The sequence below is a fragment of the Watersipora subatra genome, chromosome 10, assembly GCF_963576615.1.
Source record: "Watersipora subatra chromosome 10, tzWatSuba1.1, whole genome shotgun sequence".
Taxonomy (NCBI): Eukaryota; Metazoa; Bryozoa; class Gymnolaemata; order Cheilostomatida; family Watersiporidae; genus Watersipora; species Watersipora subatra.
In genome coordinates, this window is record NC_088717.1 from 47,150,661 (window position 1) to 47,170,823 (window position 20,163).

Genomic DNA, 20,163 nt, shown 5'->3' on the forward strand with positions numbered 1-20,163 from the left:
ATTCATAAGTCTGTAAATCTTGCTAGCTAGTTATTCCAGCATAATACCAGCCCTAATCACTCAACATTCTGCTTGCATAACTAGTTTAATGGGATTATTGAGGATTAGGTTTTACTTTGATTATTGAAAATAAATAGGAACATTCTTTGTCTTGTAATACATGTATGTTGTAAAAATTAGCTCAGTTGATTAAAAACTATAGGGTGGCGAGCGAAATAACTAAAATTTCGTCTGATAACTAGTTTTACCAACATAGGGCAGTTTTAAATGCAGCATGTGAGAGCAAATTTAAACAAATTAATGAGGATACAAAGTGGTTTGAATGACCTAGGCACTACATCAAAGTTGTTCAAGAAGAAGTTAAAAAGTGTTAAGCCAGTTACAATGTTGATGCTTAAACCTATTTCTGCTGGTAATTCGTCATTCTGATGATGTCATAAGGCTAAAAAAAGTCCGATGTGCTAGGCTTTGGAGTGCCTGGCTGACATGACAAGAACCGTACAATGTACTTATACCACTGCCAGAAGTGATGATATTGAGACCAGCAAGAATGTTGTTAAGGCAGTTATGGTTACTAAGGCTACTAAAATTGGCAGCACTACCAAAAGTGATGTACACCAACTAACTTGGAGGGAGCTAGCAGAAGTTCTGATGAGGTTAAAGATACTCGTGACCTGTATGTTTGTCAGGGGGCTGACTGGTTTGAGATTGTTTAAGCCATGGAGTTGTCTACTACTGATAGCAAATCTGACATTACAAATGTAAGCTCATTTGTATTCCTTTATTCATTATTATACTAAAAATTGATTGCACAGTTTTTTTGGGTAACCAAAATGGGTAACCAAAATATTTTTGGTTACCCATTTTTTCAACATTTTTCATCCTAGTTCGCAATGCTCATTTATAAGCATATAGTAAAACTACATATCAGTGCTTTTAAACTTTATGTTGTTTGTATAATTTGTAGTTTTGCTATCTACATGAACTGTGTAGCTCTAATTATGTGTGTTTCAGTGTGCATGGAAAACTACGTAATGACAATTTTTTCCTATGTCTCAATGCTCATTTATAAGCAAATAGTAATACTATCAGCGCAATTAAGACTTCTGTTGTTGTCGTGTATGTAGTAATGTTATTCATATGAAATGTGTACCTATCATCATGTGTATTTTGGTGTGCATGGATAACTATGTAATGAAAAATTTAGCTCAACCTCATTCCACGACGAAAACGAGCGAAGCGATTGGTTGGGAGATTTATGATAAATGCATATGTGCACACAACTCCCAAAGAATTATCCCTTATCCGGCCGTTACCAAACCCTTGTACCAAGATTTCTGCAACAAATTTAATTATTTTTCTGCAGACTCGTTTAATTATAATAATGATACAAAACACATATAAACATATTTCAATATGTTACCAAATCTTTGAAAGGTTACCGCAATAACCTAAAACTAACCAATCTGGTCGGGTTATATATAAATAGACAGATTAATAAGGGTTAAAAATCAATATAAAAATTTGCCAAGCCTATTTTAAATAAAATTAAGACCAGGCAACGAAATGCCGAAAAGGCGGTGCAACAGAGAGTAGAACTATTAAGTCTTGCACATTTCACACAAAAAAGCGTGCCAATTTCATCAGTCTATCACATTGTCTGATTTCCAAAGGTATCTGTAATTAACGTTGAAGTACTGAAATGTGATAGTCTTTTTACTGATTATGTTGGACTCTGACATTTGGACACTTATAATGAATACTTTGGTATTCCAACTGATATCCAAAGCAGTGAAAGTAAAAGAAACGGCGATGATACTTTTCTAATGATTCATTTGCTATTTTATCTATTTTAATGATTTATAACGATCTACTATATAAACAGCAATCGTTGTCTGTCTGTCTGTCTATGTGTCCGTCATATAGAGTACCGTACTTTTTCGACTATTAGCCGCTACTTTTTTCTGATAGCTTGAGCCATGTGGCTTATATAAGGGTGCGGCTATTCTGTGGTTTTTTCTTTCACCGTTAGGGCACATTAACGGGAATCTTCGATTAGTGCGCCTCTATACTAGGGATCGACGATAAATACTGATTTGCTAATATCATATCTTTGGGAGTTGTCTTCTCGATATATCAAGTTACCGATGACTCTTGGATATTGGTGATGCAATCAACTACCTACCAAAATAAAATAACTATTGACCTACCGGTCGAATAAAACATTGAGTTGACAGAGAAGAATTTAAAAATTTCCAATAATTATTAAGGGAACAAGAGTTGTCATGGCATAAGATCTACTGAAATGATAAGATTGTGCGTGTGCAAAAATAGTCTTTAAAAGATTCACTTGGACGCTTAGGCTTCAGTCAACATTTATTAGGATAAAGAAAATACCTTTGATTCAGCAAAAAAATCATAGCCACGACCATCGTGATATCGTGATCCATGAATAAAAAGGATGAACTGCAAAAAAAAACAATCTTAAGCAAAAAATTTCACAAACAATATATTGAGGTGTGAAGTTGTGAACTATCGATGAGAAGAAGAAACTACTGGTAAGATCAATAACGTGATAGGGCAGTTTCACTTTGATATATATGATCGAAAAGACAACTACCAAATATCGCTATCGTTTATCGTTATATTGTTCATCCCTACTCTATAGTCTATACATAGCCTATTCATTTCCAACATGACATCATCATTCTGATGATGTCATGTTGGAAAACTTGGTGACTATGTCTGATGGAAAAAATGGAAGTTTCAAAATAAGAGGTGCTTGGGTTGGCTGTTGCACAAAGAAAGATAGATTGGCCGACAATGAAATGAATACATGGTATCAGTGTGCTACTACTCTGGTGAGGTAAGGCATCGAATGTCTAGCTTGGAGGCCGGTAGCACAGCCATCACCCAGAAGAAATGAAGAAGGTCAGAGGAGATGAGAGCTAGTACCACCTTTGGCAATGTTGAGCCAAAAGCAAAGGTCCTGATTGTAGCACCATTCAGCGGCAGCCATGGATAAGTTAGTAAAGGGGGATAACAGCCGATAAGGTGGAGTCATTCCTGAACAGCATTAAATCTGACTTTATGTTGCATGAAGAGGTCAATGAAAAAGAGAAGACATTAAAAAAGGTGATGAGCATTCAAAGCAGACAAAGAGAGGGCTACAATTAAGCTTTAGGAAGAAGAGGACAACTGCTTCATTCAGACTGAAACAAGAGTCAGATGTGCTAGGCCTTGGAGTGCATGGTTGAGATGAAGAGAACCGTACGATGTACTTGTACCACTGCCAGAAGTGATAAGATTGAGACCAGCGGGAATGTCGGTAAAGTATCTACCGTTACCAAGGCTACTGCAATTGACAATACTAGCAAAAGTTATGTACACCAACTAGCTTGGAGGACACTAGCAGAAATGCTGATAAGGTTAAGGATACTCGTGACCTGTATGTTTGTCAGAGGGCTGACTGTTTTGGGAAGGTTTAGGCCATGATTTTGTCTGCTACTGATAGCAAACCTGACAAAACACAAGCTCAATAGTATTATTTTGTTCACTATTCTATTAAAATTGGTAGCACAGTTTTTAGCTATGTGAATTTTTTTTTTGATTACCCATTTTTCAACCATCTCTCATCCTAGGTCTCAATGCGCATTGAGCGCAATTAAACCTTAAGTTATTATCATGTATGTAGTTCTGTTATCAATGTGAACTGTGTACCCTTTTTCATGTGTATTTCTGTGTGCATGGATAACTACGTAATAAAAATTCAGCGTATCCTTACGGAGTAAAAAGCTGAAAAAATTCACAAATAGCTTGTCGTCAGTTAAAAAGATTTAAATAGAAGCATTCACAACTTTAATTCTCAAGTCATAGTTGTGTGACTTTTAAATGAATTAGCTCAGCACCGTTAAGCCTAGCGCTCTTTCAATCTAGACGTAAAAGCTTTGTTACATTAAGGTAAATAGAATAAAAATTTACATTTCAGCTCTTTACTAAGCTAACAGTTTTAGTCAATGATTCAGTAGATTTTTTTAGTAAGCTAATACTGCATAAAGCATCCATCAGCAGATAATCCTATCATCTCACTTATTAACACAATACCCAAGTTAGGAATTATTGACCAACAAAAATTGTATTATATTATTGTTTTATTAAATTTGTTAAGCCATCCAATTTAAGCTTTTAAAAGTTTTATTCAAGGTGCTGAATACAGATGATATCGACATATTCATCAAACAAAAACTATGTATTCATGTTCCTACCAGAACACCGGTAACCAAAGTTGGTTGTCTTTGAACAAAAATAATCAGTTATCAGCTTCACTGCTATGAAGGTTTTGATAACTTGTATTAAAAAAACCAAAATGTGACTCAGCTCAGATGAAATAATCTTTATTTAAAATAAAGCATAAATTTATAAAAGAAGTTAACGGAAGTAAAGAATTGCTTCTCAGTGTATCTTAGAAGAAAAATCCAACAAATGTATCAGCTTTCTTTTATAGTTCTGCAGCCATCACTGATCGTGCAAAGAGTGACGAGCGAAGAGCTGTAAAAGAATGTGTTTTATTAAGACGAGTGGACAATTATCACATATTAGTAGCTAGGGGCTACTAACGGTAACTATGGTAACCCCTGGTAACTATTAGTAACTATTGGTACCTACTAGTAACTACTGGTAACTATTGGTAACTAGTTGTAACTATTGGTAACAACTGGTAGGTAATGGGAACTATTATTATATTAGTGAAGAGCAAATAAATAAGATGCTTTTACAAAGTAAATAATTCATGCCAAGAATATTTATGTTGTAAAGATTTTACGTTAAATGAACATTAAAATACATGTGAATTGCGTAAGTTGTTCAAGATCTAAAATCACCATTTTGACCGTTTAAAAAGAAAAAACTCGTTTAAACTTTCTAATTTATTGGCTGTATTGTAACTGTAGAATTATTTGTTTATATCGACAAGTTTTTTCCATAGTCTTATAGCTTTCACTCATTTTATGTTTCATGATTGTGGTATCAATCACCTTCGAAATCCATTTATAACTATTAGTTTATTTTTCAAGCCAACAATGTCTATTTTGCAAAAAAAATTATAACAAATATTTTATACGTCTACAATAAAGTTAAACAAAAATATAATTGTTTATTATAAACGGGGTGTCTACCGGTCCTTTCTTTACTCGTTTCGAGAGGTCATGGTTATAATAAGCGATACCTTTCAGCAATACTCTAACTCATGACATTCAGATTAGTAGGCCGGCGACGTACGTATCGCCTCTAAGTATTTTTGAACAATTATGCAGCTACTTATTCTCTGTGCTTTGTTGACCCACCTGACGATCAATTATAGCAAAATAAACTGTCATTGAACTTGTGTATATAATAAAGATAACGCTATGAACACGATTTTTGTGCCAGACTTGGGCAAGAGAGAAAGCGGTATTTTAAGATGCACCAGAAGATTATCTTTTTTTAAGATTCTCGTTATTTAAATAGAACTTAGGAACTTGTACTGACTTGACACTAAGAACTTGTACTGACTTGACACTAGGAACTTGTACTGACTTGACACTAGGAACTTGTACTGACTTGACACTAGGAACTTGTGCTGACTTGACACTAGGAACTTGTACTGACTTGACACTAGGAACTTGTGCTGACTTGACACTAGGAACTTGTACTGACTTGACACTAGGAACTTGTACTGACTTGACACTAGGAACTTGTACTGACTTGACACTAGGAACTTGTACTGACTTGACACTAGGAACTTGTGCTGACTTGAAACTAGGAACTTGTACTGACTTGACACTAGGAACTTGCACTGACTTGACACTTCACCCTATATGGAATCTTTTACTTCATAAAAAGCAATAACTTTACATGAGTTCTCTACTTTATATAGAATTTGCGTTATATGAGATTTATGTTATAAGAGCGCCTACTGTGAAGGCAGTTAATTAATCCCAGCAAGTAAAGTAGTTATTAGTAGCCTAGCTATTATATTCATTCAATATAATCCTGGTGTAATTTTTCTGATCAATAAAATTAGTCAGCACCTTTATATGTGTCTCAAGCTTGGTAGACTGGCAAATTCTTACCAGTACAGGTATAAAGGTCACTATTAACTTTTTAAATGGTTTAATGGCACCTTCAGAAAACACCGTTTTTTTCCTTTAAAGTAACTTGATTAATAGAAGTGTGAATATCCCACTATAGCTGATCATAGTTGCTGTGATAAGGCCTGCAGTGTACAATATAGCCAGCTAAGACTGTGATAAGGCCTGCAGTGTACAATATAGCCAGCTAAGACTGTGATAAGGCCTGCAGTGTACAATATAGCCAGCTAAGACTGTGATAAGGCCTCCAGTGTACAATATAGCCAGCTAAGACTGTGATAAGGCCTGCAGTGTACAATATAGCCAGCTAAGACTGTGATAAGGCCTGCAGTGTACAATATAGCCAGCTAAGACTGTGATAAGGCCTGCAGTGTACAATATAGCCAGCTAAGACTGTGATAAGGCCTGCAGTGTACAATATAGCCAGCTAAGACTGTGATAAGGCCTGCAGTGTACAATATAGCCAGCTAAGACTGTGATAAGGCCTGCAGTGTACAATATAGCCAGCTAAGACTGTGATAAGGCCTGCAGTGTACAATATAGCCAGCTAAGACTGTGATAAGGCCTGCAGTGTACAATATAGCCAGCTAAGACTGTGATAAGGCCTGCAGTGTACAATATAGCCAGCTAAGACTGTGATAAGGCCTGCAGTGTACAATATAGCCAGCTAAGACTGTGATAAGGCCTGCAGTGTACAATATAGCCAGCTAAGACTGTGATAAGGCCTGCAGTGTACAATATAGCCAGCTAAGACTGTGATAAGGCCTGCAGTGTACAATATAGCCAGCTAAGACTGTGATAAGGCCTGCAGTGTACAATATAGCCAGCTAAGACTGTGATAAGGCCTGCAGTGTACAATATAGCCAGCTAAGATGGGCAGAACAGTAAACAGAAAGTATTTAAAGTTCAAGAACATTCAATTCTATAATCGACTATAAACTTCATGCGAGTAAGAATAAATGTTTTTATATATGAATGCTTGTATAAACACACATGAGTATGTATACACTGTAGTATGCTTACCTTTTTTGCATATCTACACATTTTTATGTATACAAATTAGCGTGTGTACACATTTGTATTATACACATTTGTATGTCTACAGGTTTGTATGAAGGCATGTATTTATTCATGCACTTATGTTTACATTCACACAGGTAAAGCTACTCTGTCTAAAGATTTAATTAACATATGGTATGTAGGTTACATTAACTATTGCAAAATAAAGGGTGGAAATAAATATTTGGCAGCATCTGACAGCACTAACATGGACTAAAACTAAACATAATAAACTGAAATGCCAAAAAAGATCACAACAATTTTATAAGCAGCGATTAGCTTGAGAAATAATCTGTTGCGATATAATTTGTATACAGATATTAGAGAGCTTGATCATCAAGAGACTTTTAGACTTTTATATTTTGAGCAAAGTATGCTTAGTAGAAATTTGCATTGCTACTTACTTTGAGTAAGGAGTTCTGAAACTCGTCATAAGAAACAAGGTCATTATCTGCAAGTGTAAAAAAATACTTTACAATTCGAGCGGGTAAGCCAATCTATGTGTTAACTGCATTACCGACAAGCCGATATCAGTCTACACATTCTGTTGATGTCTTTTACTGGAAAGATTGATAGTGCCTCATACATTTGTTTCAGGAGTAAAATATCAGCTACAATTATAACTTGTTAAAACTTTCAGAATAACCATGACTTTTTGAAAGGTTTCCTACTGATTTTTTTTCACTGCTACATGCAAAATTAAAAATTATAGTATTTAAAAATGAACTTACACAACATGTTAGTAGATTTTATCAGAATCTATGTATACTTTTTAATCATTTGTAATCGTTTATCATGTTTGAGATGATCTGAATGCTAGGATGCTTTAAGAATGAGATCAGCAGAACTTGATTGGGATTAAAACCCTCAGAAGAAAAACACAGGCAAAATGACATCACTAGTTGTTATCATTACTATAGTTGAAATCATTGCGTTCAAGTTACAGCATTATGAGTCTCTATTCTGTCAGTGTGTTTGCAACTATAGATGTCATAATGGCGCTTTCACTTGAGCTGATTGTTTTAACTGTGATCACATTTTATCGACTTCAATCTTTAAACATTCTGGCAATCGAATTACCTCAAACAGCAAAAGCCATCACGAATTTAAAAAAATTGTTACTTTTTGGTGAAAACTCTAAAAATTTGTGTTATTTTATTTTAAATAATGTAAAATATTGACTCATCATTGCAGCCATTTAAAATATAATGAATAAACCATCAAAATATATGTCAGCCTATACATAGCCTATGTACTAAACATGAGAACAATCAGCCAGTAAAAGATGGCTAATAGGCATAGGTAAACCGTAAGTGTACCTCCATAATCCATCGACTCAAACAGACTCTGCTTCTCTTGGCCATTGCCAAACATGCCATTTGTATCACTGTCAATATATGTAAACAAGAGCACAGTTCTGTCAGCTGGTTCCAAAGTCGCTCTCATCCAATTTTCTTTAAATTCTTCTTGACTGACCAGTCCATCCACTGCAGGTAGATGTAACATAACACTGACCAGTCCATTCACTGCAGGGAGATGTAACATAACATTGACCAGTCCATCCACTGCAGGTAGATGTAACATAACACTGACTAATTCATTCACTGCAAGGAGATATAACAATTGACGTGAGCCATCATGTTTTGTAGACCATATGTTGTAACTGAGATGTTACAGAAGCATAACACTAGTGATATCTCAACTCAGTTATGCCAAGTGTCCACACATACATGAGACGTGACCACACATTACCATGGCATGTGACCCGCCATATTTCAGACCAAAAATGAGCCATCACACAAGTGACCAATCAGATGTTAGGGCTAGTTCACTGAACAGGGTATATGGCAAGTTTCTTCTCTGTAATGATATAAACATAATTGAAATATTCCCATATGTCATGTGATTGGTGACACATCCAGAATGCAGACTCACCCACCATATCCCGTTTGTAAAGAGCCTTGACACAAATCAGACATGTCAGCAAATTTGATTAGCAGACATTTGGCATGCAGGGTGATGTCATGCTGGCAAACAGTATGAGGCAATACACAGAAAGTATGCTAAGGAATTTATGTCTACCTACGTAGTACCTTGTGCAGGGAGACAGCAAATAACAGGTACTTGGCATGTTACTTGCATAGATGACTCATACTAGTAACTTGCCAAGTGCTATCCTTGTAGAGAAATTTAGAGTAGTTTATAATCACACATGTGCAGTGAAATCGATTTTAGTTTGCTTATTGATTATGGTATGTAGGTACAGATACCTAAATAAATTCCTAACACCTATAGGGAATTGTAGTTCTGGTACCCAAATGTACACGTAATGCTATAAGTTACATAACAATCCTATCTAGAAATCACTCTTACGGGATAATATTAAGTTTTAAAGATGGACTTGCATAAAATTCAAATACATTTCATAAGCTTTAGCGGTATTCTTCTATCAATTATTTTTGAGGTTTGAGGTAATCTGCCTGTCAGCATATTTCAAGAAAAAAATCTTGAAAAAATTAACAATAAGTGCCAAAAGGAAGGCATTAGTTGCATTGCCTGTTTCTCTCGCTATTGATAACAACTATTGCAATTAAGTTGCAGCGTTACATGTCTCTATTCTGCCAATATTTTTGCAACTACAGTCATACCTAGATACATGAGCTTAATACATTCAGGAACTCAGCTTGTATGTCAATTTATTTGTGTCTCAAGGCATTGCCTCTTATATAAAATAGCTAAACACAAATTAATTTTTTACCATACTATGAAAAAAACAGGATATTTTGGTGGAACAACGTTTTTGATTTTTTGTAATTTATTACATACGCTAAGAAAGTAGCATATACCTATTCAGTTGTTAAAGTATGCAATACAGTGTATCATTACTATAAATTGTACTGTGAGTTTTTACCTTAAAGACAGATATTGTGGCTAACAGCGGTCTGAGAGACTGAAGCGTAACATGTTCGATACAGAGAACTTTTAATAAGGTAAACGAATTTACCTTAACTAGAAATTCCACTGTCATACATCCCCCGACCAAAGAGATATTGGAAAAAAAGAAAGGGCACTGATGGTTGAGAAATGCAATATTAGCAGTCAAATGGCACTGCAGTGCAATAGGATAACTGCAATAGTAGCTGTAATGTACTGGGTGTGGGTGTTTTTATATACAACAAAGAGCGATAATGAAAGGAAAAGATTATATGTTTATATCTCTCCCCTGCAATAGGAGAAATGCAATATTGGCCAATATTAGAAGTAAAATGCACTGATATTATTAGAATAACCAATATTAATAATATAGTAATAATATAAAACCAATACACAATTTTTTTACATTTAAAAACGTCATAGTTTTTATAATCCAATAAGTATAATCTCATAATCTTAAAATCTCATAAGAATCGTTAGAAAAAAATATCATCATCATTTCCTTTACTTACACTGCGTTGTACATCAGTTAGAATACCGAAGCACTCAAGGGTCTAAAATTTTAGTTACTTTGAAATCGGCAAAAATGAAACGTCTTCAGTACTCCTGCATTAATTACAGAAACCTTCGACAATGCTATACACTGGTGAAATGTGCACGTTATTTTTTCGCGAAATGCGCACGATTTTATCGTTCTATTCACAGTCGCTCGGCGTTTCAATTTCCGGTCTTAACTTTTATTAAACCAAGCTTTTCAAGTGTTTTGTTGCGATTTTCGTCCAAATTAATCTGTCTATATGTGTATAATCCGATCAGATGGGTAAGTTTTAAGATAATGCCGATGGTTTACAAAGACTTGGTAACATATTTAAATAGGCTTAAATGTGTTTTGTATCGTTATTATACTTTAACGATTCTACAAAACGATGGTGGAACTTTTTGATGAAATCTTTAGATAAGGGTTCGTCTCATTGTTAATAATTAATTTTCGTAAAATGTGTGCACATGCATTTATCATAAAAACTCTCATATTTCGCTTCCGCTCATTTGTTTGTTGGATAAATACACACTTAAACCTGAGTTTTCATCTTGTACTAAAATTATGGTAAAACCGTTAATTAAATGCCACCTCTCTTTGAACACCCCCTCTACTTGACGGCTACTATGGGAGAAAGGTTAAAAAAATAACCGCCACTCTCTAATTGAACGCCACATCCAATTGAATGCCATGATGACACTTTTTGATATTTACGAACCCATAATAGCAAGTGGTCATTATAAGCGTCTACAAGATCGTATTAATAGTTCACCATTTATATTAAAAACAATTAATTATTTCATAGTCCAACTCTAGAGCGATTCATTTTTTGTTGTTAAAACCTTGAAAGCAACATCACTGAAATAATTAAAACCTTTTTCGGGTAAATAATAGTTCTTGATTTAACACGGGCCTGGTACTTCGAAGTACAGATATAAAAATGGCTTACATTTATGATGGTAAGTGAACGACTAGTTTTAGGCTGATGATTGTGCTTATCGAAAAACTTTTATGAGTCGCATTTACACAAAATAAAGTCCGTAAGAGTTTTGCCCTACAAAAAGAAATTGCTTGCCTGCTAATATTGACTAGTTCAGCAGTGCAGAAAAAGAGTTTAGGTCGGAAGACGTTGAGGAAAGTATTGAACAACCAAAAATTAATTGTTTCATCAAAAGCAGCAATCAGGTCGCAGCTGTATATGCACATATTTTTGTTTTAAAAAAGTTAATTTTTGATTCTGCATGTATTATAAGTAAGGGTTGTCTATGTCACGTTTTCATAAATATATACAATGTATATATATATATATATATATATATATATATATATGTATATATATATATACATATACATATATAAAAAATAAAAAAAAATTGTTTCCTCACCCCGGATACCCCGGATACCCCGTATGGGTGGTAAATTCTGCTCTAACTCGGGTCTCCTACCAGAGACCTGGGAGTTTGAGCACTCGTCTCAAGATCTTAGCTGTTCCCAATAGCGCACTTTTCTGCAACTCACCTGAGTTGATTGTTGTTGGTATTTGGGCAAGCCACATTTTATGCGCCGGTGTTATTGCGCCCAGTGCCCCAATGACTACTGGGATTACGGTTGTTCTTACATTCCAGCATTTTTCAATTTCTTCTCCAAGAGGGAGATATTTTTCTACCTTTTCTTTTTCTTTGCTGGCTATATTGTAGTCATTGGGTACTGCTATATCTATTATAGTAGCCCTCTTGTTCTCCTTGTCTACCACCACTATATCTGGTTGGTTTGCTAGGACATGCTTGTCAGTTTAGATGTAGAAGTCCCAGAGGATCTTAGCGCGGTCATTTTCATTGACCTTACCAGGAGCTTCCCACCAGTGTTGTGGTTTATTAAGGCCATACTCATCACATAGACTTCTATACACAATACCTGCGACAGATTATGCCGCTCAGTGTATGCGTTCCCTGCTAGCTGTCTGCATCCACTGATGATGTGTTGGATGGTCTCAGGTGCATCTTTGCACAGTCTGCATCTAGGATCGTCTCTAGTGTGATAGATTTTCGTTTGGAGTTGCCTTGTTGGGAGCACTTGCTCCTGGGCTGCCATGATTAGCGACTCTGTATTGGCCGTTAGGTTTCTTTTGTTCAGCCACATATATGTCTGGTGAAGATCGCCAACCTTAGATATTTGTTGGTGGTAAGCACCATAAAGAGGTTTCGTATGCCAGTCAATTTCCTCATCATCAGGGCGTAGGTCCGTTGTGAGAGCAGCCGATTGAAATTCAGCTAGCAAATTATCTGAGATGGCCATGGAGGCTGCATATGCTTTGATGCTTTGCTCCTCCTCTTTCACTGTCTGCTGTACACTTTTGAGTCCCCTACCGCCATCTTTCCTATCAAGATACAATCTAATAGTATCAGATTTTGGGTGGAGTGCTCCATGCATGGTCAGCAGTTTACGAGTTGCTATATCTGTTTCTTTGATGGCTTCCTCAGTCCACTTTATTATGCCTGCTGGATATCTTATTACTGGCAGTGCGTAGGTATTTATTGCCATGATTTGGTTCTTGGCATTGAGCTGGCTCCGTAAGACCTGCCGAAGGTGTTTCTTGTATTCGGTAATGGCTTTTTGACGTACCTCGGCTTCGTGGTTGATGTTGCTTTGCATAATCCCCAAGTACTTGTACCCTTCTTCTATATCTTTGATGGTACCATTTGGCATTCTTAGGCCATCTGTGAGCATAGAATGGCCTTTCTTAAGAATTAGCCTTCCACATTTCTCAATACCGAAGGTCATTCCGATGTCCTTGATGTATACCTGAGCGAGGTGTATTAGCGAATCAATGTCCCTTTCTTTGTTAGCGTACAGCTTGATGTCATCCATGTAGAAGAGGTGGTTTATCTTGGTGCCACTTTTAAACTGGTACCCATATTGAGTCTCCTCCAGCATATTGCTTAGAGGGTTTAGGCATATGCAGAAGAGCAGCGGTGATAAGGAGTCACCTTGATAGATGCCTCGCTTAATTTGTACACTCGCCAGCTTTTTGCCATTAGCCTCCAGTTCTGTCTTCCATTTGGTCATTGACATCTTGATGAATGCCACAAGAGCAGGGTGAACATTGTACATACTGAGGCACTCAAGTATCCAACTATGGGGAATTGAGTCATAGGCCTTTGTGTAGTCAATCCAAGCCATGGCAAGATTGGTTTGCCTTCTCCTGCTGTCTTGACAGACCGTCCGATCTATCAGTAACTGATGTTTAGCTCCTCGGGTGTTGCGCCCAATTCCTTTCTGAGCACTGGTCATATAGTGACTCATGTGCTCTTCCAGTTTGTCTGCAACTATTCCTGAGAGCAGTTTCCAAGTGGTGGGCAAGCACGTTATTGGTCGATAGTTTTTGGGAATCGGCCCCTGCTTTGGATCTTTTATCAGAAGCACAGTTCGTCCTTTGGTCAGCCATTCTGGATGGTCACCTTGTTCTATTAGGTATTCCATCTGCTTAGCCATTCTAGTGTGAAGTGATGTCAATTTCTTTAACCAGAAGGCTTGAATCATGTCATGGCCAGGTGCTGCCCAGTTCTTCATACGCTGCACTCTGCACTTAATGTCGTCTTTGCTGATGGTGAGTCCTTGCTGAGCCACAGTGTGTTGATGGTTCTCTTTAAGCCTCTTCAGCCAATTTGCAGTGGTGTTATGAGTGGTCTCTTTCTCCCAGATGTCCTTCCAGAACTTTGAAGTGCTAGATCGGGGAGGCTCAGACATTGGCCTCTGCAGTTCACCTTTGAACTGGGAATACACTCTAGATGGATTATTGATGAACAGTTTGTTCATTCTCTTGTTATCTCGCTCTTTGGTGTACCGCTTCAGTCGTGCCGAGAGTGCTACTAGTATATATATATATATATACATATATATATATACATTGTATATATTTATGAAAACGTGACATAGACAACCCTTATATATATATATAAATATATATATATATATATATATACCTCAAATCCTTTCTCAATTTTCTCATATGTCGCGACATGACTGTATAGACACGATATTTGCAATTTCACTTTGGTCTGAGCATCTCAACTGTGATAAAGCTTTTCTGATCGCTACATTAAAACATCCTGGCAGTGAGATCACCTCAAACATCCAATACAATCGCTAATAACAGAGAAATACTGATACCTTCTGATAAAATCTAATAGAACATTGCACAAGTTCATTACTAGCCGGTATCACACGTCTGCTCACCGTTAGTGTCGGCCATGTTGAAGATGTTGCTAAACTCTCTATATGTCAGATTCCCGGTCTTGTCTGTGTCAAATTTGTTGAAAAGCAGAGCAGTTCTGCTACCTGTAAAGCTCGCGTCAGCAAGTTCTCTAAGGATATCTGCCCACTCAGCTGTGAACTCTTGCAAGATCACCCGGCCATCACCTATAATTACCATGCTTCTATTTGCTTACAAAAAGCAAAGCGAGCTATACTTTTCCCTGTTTAAGGGCTTGTTTCAGACTTAATGTGAACAGCAATTCAATGTTTGTTTGTGTTTATTTTTACAAAGAACACAGACGTATGCGATTTCCTTTTAAACATTGTCAAAAAACAGCTCAAAATTGATCGATTGAATACAATTCAAGTTTACTTACAAGTTGAAAAATTGCAGCTAAAACCTTCCAAGTGCGTAGTAGTATTTCAATACATTGTAATACAGTCTCAAATCACAATCAGCTTGGCTAAAAACTATGATTGAACCTATAATTTGATAATGCTTTTTATCAACTTCAATATAAATCCATTTAAAAATTTAATAAAAATAGGATATTTTATAAATAGTAACTTGTCGCTATAAATATAAACGAAGCATTAAAACTTAAAAGTTCAGAAATTAACACAACAGCTCACTGACACTCTACCTATTCAGTTATTTTTAAGTAAGCTTTCAAAAGGACATCACCCAGTTGGTTAGCTCTCAGAAGGACAACACCCCAGTTGGTAAGCCCTCAGAAGGTCATCACCCCAGTTGGTAAGCCCTCAGAAGGACAACACCCCAGTTGGTAAGCCTTCAGAAGACTATTGCATAAGTTGGTAAGCCCTCAGAAAGACACCACCCCAGTTTGTAAGCCTACAGAAGGATATCATCCCAGTTGGTGAGCTCTCAGAAGGACATCGCCCCAGTCGGTAAGCCCTCGGAAGGACATCATCTTAGTTGGTAAGCCCTCAGAAGGAAATTGCGTAGATTGTAGATCGTAGATCTCAAAAGGACATTACGTGAAAAGGTAAGCCTAGCCCTCAAAACCACATTGAGTTGAGAAAGGCATTAGTTATGAAAATTAAGTTTACTAAACATACACAAAAACTATGGAATACCCTCAACTGGTAATAAGATCATCAACGAAAGAATGATTAAAAAATTTAAAGATGCTATGAATTTGACAGCGTAGCGACTGATGCAAGAGTTCTTAGCAAACGCTATAAAAGAACTTTTTATCAGCTAATCTAAAATCTCACCATTGCTGTCTAGGAAAGTTATTGAACTATCAAAGGCTTGCTGGTTGAGGCTAGTGTCAAAAGTATTGCCAAGAAGACGATAGAACAGGTATTGAGCTCCTGTAGGGTGAAGACCTGAGTTAGCAAAGGCAGCAATGAACTCTCCAGCTGAGATCATGTTATTGGCTACAACGTGAGAATTAGAACAATCAAACTAATGACACTGGGAAATAAAATATCGCTGCATAATTTTCATGTAACATTAAAAACATAAATAACAATCTTTTTTACAGCAAATTCCTCTATAATTATTTACTCTAGCATCAAAGATACACCTATTTAACATTTTAGTAGATTTCATCAGAAAATATCAATATTTCTCTATCATTTGTGATTGCTTTTGATGTTTGAGTTGTTTTAACTGCCAGGATATTGTAAGATTGAAATTACCAAACCCTGATGGTGGTTAAAATTCTCAAAAGAAAAATATGTTAATGCTTGTCAACTACAATATTTTTAAAATGTTTTTAGTGATTGCTACAAATATATTAATTAAATTTGTCAGCGAGTTATCCTGTAATCGATAACACATTTACTGGGCTGACATTGTATATTGCAGTGAACAGTACGTTGAGGATGATTCCAAATTTATGGATACATGTAAACCACTCAGATTAGTTATCATGTGCCCCACCGTATTCAAAAATAAATATATTTAACAATAGATGTAACCAACAGCAGATGTATTCAATAATAGACGTATTTAATAATAGATGTATCCGACACTAGATGTATTCAACAATAGATATATTCATCAATTAAGTATTCAAAAGTATATGTATTCAACAATATATGTATTCAACAATAGATGTATTCAACAAGAGATATATTCAACAATACATGTATTCAACAATAGATGTGTTCAACAGCAGATATAGTCGAATGCACTCTACAAGGTTCTGTGTAGGGAATCTAAAGGTAACCATAAGTAATATAATGTATTGTAAAATCACTACTTTAGAACTGTTGTATGATGGGTTAATAGGCATTGAATACTTGGCACTATGTTGATGAATACTATGTTAGTCGTTACATATATTGCATAAGCAGAAGAATAAACATGATCAACTTGTACTTTTAAGGTTATGTGTCATCTGTACAAGATACCATTATAAGGTGTTGAATCAGAAACAAATAGCAATAAAACCACGTTTTAATCCAAAGATTGAGCAACTTACTAAATTTGAACTGAAATAAACATCATCTATACACTGCTTAGAGTTTATTCCTTGATTCATTTTGCTTTCTATGCGATATAGCTGAAACTTGGCTAGGTCTATTCTAAGGTGTTTGTTTAGGAAATGCTTAAACTTACACCAGCTGTAGGTTTCAAAGAGAAATTCAAAGAGAAATGCTCATTGCAATCATTTGCTTCATGCAAGGTTCTGACTGTTGTGAAGGGTATTAAGCACAACCTTTTAAATGAAAAAAGTAAAACTTTTTAAAATAGACATTGATATGCATTACATTTGCGCTAAATGTCTCAGATTAAAATATTATGAGTGGTTTTGGATTGATCATTACATTACTCAAATCTACCTAGTCAAAATGCTAGGTAGATATTAACACGCACAGCACATGACGACTATAAACTGGTACAAACATTATCGAATCAACTAACCATCATTGTCTACAGACTGGAATAGTATCTCGGTGTCATCAGTTGCCAAAACTTTATCCTCGTTTCGATCAGTCTCGTAGAATGATCTCGTGACATTAAAAGAGCCTTGAAGTGTCAAAGATGTCTCTAGTAGTTTACCTCTCATGGTTCTGGCATAGATCTATGTGAAAACAGACAGAATTTTACTTTGATTTTAAAAGATTATGGCTATTTTACATAGTATGGTACACTTTTAAGGACAATTAAAAACTTGCAACTACGGTCTGCCTGTCAATATCTAATTCTAACAAAACTTTTAGCATATTTTTATATTATCCAAATGTTTAATAAGTAGGTATACTTGATAATGCTGACAAAAGCTAGTAAAATCTTTTTTATAATAAGCTTTGTCTATTAGAAGCAAAGCTAAGAGCATTTGAAAAAATTATTGCACCGAACAGGAATCAAACCCGCAAGTGTGCGACCTAGCTCACCACTACTGCATCACTCGACCACCTTTGCACATGTAACAATTATTGCGCAAATGCTTACTACACCTGATTATCTCTCATGGAGTAAAGAGCCAGTATACTAGTAACTGAAAAAAACATGAAATTGATGATTAATATTGTCTTTCACGGATGATGCAGCAAGAATGTAAAATAAATTTGTTTGCACTCAACGGGTTTCAACAAGAATGAAACTGAAAAAGAAAGGTTGAAAACTTTCTGGTTATGACATCAAACTGGGTAGATATACAATTATTTTATTTAAGAATTCTAGGTATTTTCTTTTCCAATTTTGTAATCTATATATATATATATATATTTATATATATATATATATATATTGTATATATATACATATATATAAATGTATGTTAATGTATATTTGTATGAGTCTATATGTATATATAAATATATATATAGTGGCGGTCTACTATATATATATAGTAAACCGCTATATAATATAGATATATATATGAATATATATATGTATATATATATATATATATATATACATATATATATATATATATATATAGCAGTTAGAGCAGAAACTACTACCACCCATAAGGGTTAACCGAGGTGAGGAAACAATTTTTTTTATATATACATAAATATATGTATATGTATTTATATGTATATATATATATACATGTATATTACATATATATACAGACATTTGGTAAAGCTTTTCATTTTAGTACAAACGCGTCTGATGAGTGCATCACACGAAACAAGTTTGTAGCGCAATCACTAAAAGTTTACTTTCTTCGTAATATTTTTTCAACTATACGTATATATATATATATGTATATATATATATATATATATATATATATATATATATATATATATATAGTAGACCACCAGTCTCAATTTGAATATATTTATATATATAAATTTCAAAGTCTGTCATTCGGTCTTTCCAGTTATAACTGCTGAACTCCAGATATGAAAGGTTCGTTTCATGCTAGATTTGATCTCAAAAACCTCCCGTTCACCAGGCAATAAACTGACCAAGTAAGCTATGGAGATACAATAAATTTATTAGGCAATATGAGTTGTAATGTCAATTAAATTTTGCATAGCACTTTGCATTCCGCAGCGTCGCTAAAACTTGCCTTCATGGCTCTTATTTGTAAGTTTATCAAACGGATAGTAGCATCCTCAAACTGGTAGGCAACTACACTTCCTGTCACTACCTGTCACTGTTTATAAGCTGTTTTAATACTTGTGCAATGTCAGCCATTCAGCTAGTGATACTATAAATATCCTCAATTTGTTTTAAACACTCGCTATTAGTAGTATTAGTAGCCACAGGAAAGTCAGCCAAAATATTTGTGGTTAGAAGAAATGAAGCTAAATATGGCAACTTTAATAAGGAATAAGGTAGATCTGTGAGAATAATGTGCTATAGGTAGTTTATTAATGAGTTGAAAAAAGTGAATTTTAAGGCATAGAAAAGAAATATTAGTGCATAGTAGTTGAGTCTCTGATACCGAAATAGAGCAAACTGGACTCACCGAAAGCAAACCTCTACTGATCTCTTCTACTGATATGGTTCCACTCACTGCAATTGATCATTTTGTAGAAAAAATTGCCTAATAATACTAGACAAGGTACAGGTCAATAAAAAATCTCAAATAGCACTCATGCACTGCACAAAGGATCAGAAGCCTTATTTATATTTATAAAAGCGCGTCAAACACCACTGTAACACGTCAGCACTTTCCATTCCGTGTTTTGAAGTTATTTGTGACAGGACATCAGAGCTATCAAACAGTCTGTTATTTGAATGTAAATAATCACTATAATAAAAACTACAAATTCTCAGTTTTTATAGACTTTAAATCTTAGAAAAAACAC

At 35.3% G+C, this 20,163-nt stretch overlaps 1 protein-coding gene across 1 annotated transcript in view; it reads right to left on the reverse strand.

Annotated features, from left to right (window-relative positions):
• Positions 1-4,410: 4,410 nt before the first annotated feature.
• Positions 4,411-20,163, reverse strand: part of LOC137405953 (uncharacterized) — a 43,196-nt gene continuing 27,443 nt past the window's right edge. Inside the window, exons 11-17 of the mRNA XM_068092435.1 lie at positions 19,821-19,867; positions 17,813-17,972; positions 16,153-16,317; positions 14,896-15,078; positions 8,507-8,674; positions 7,592-7,638; positions 4,411-4,548 (exon numbers count right to left, since the gene is read on the reverse strand). Of these exons, the coding sequence (XP_067948536.1) occupies positions 4,516-4,548; positions 7,592-7,638; positions 8,507-8,674; positions 14,896-15,078; positions 16,153-16,317; positions 17,813-17,972; positions 19,821-19,867 (803 nt within the window). The 3' untranslated portion in view covers positions 4,411-4,515. The remainder of the gene's footprint in view (positions 4,549-7,591; positions 7,639-8,506; positions 8,675-14,895; positions 15,079-16,152; positions 16,318-17,812; positions 17,973-19,820; positions 19,868-20,163) is intronic.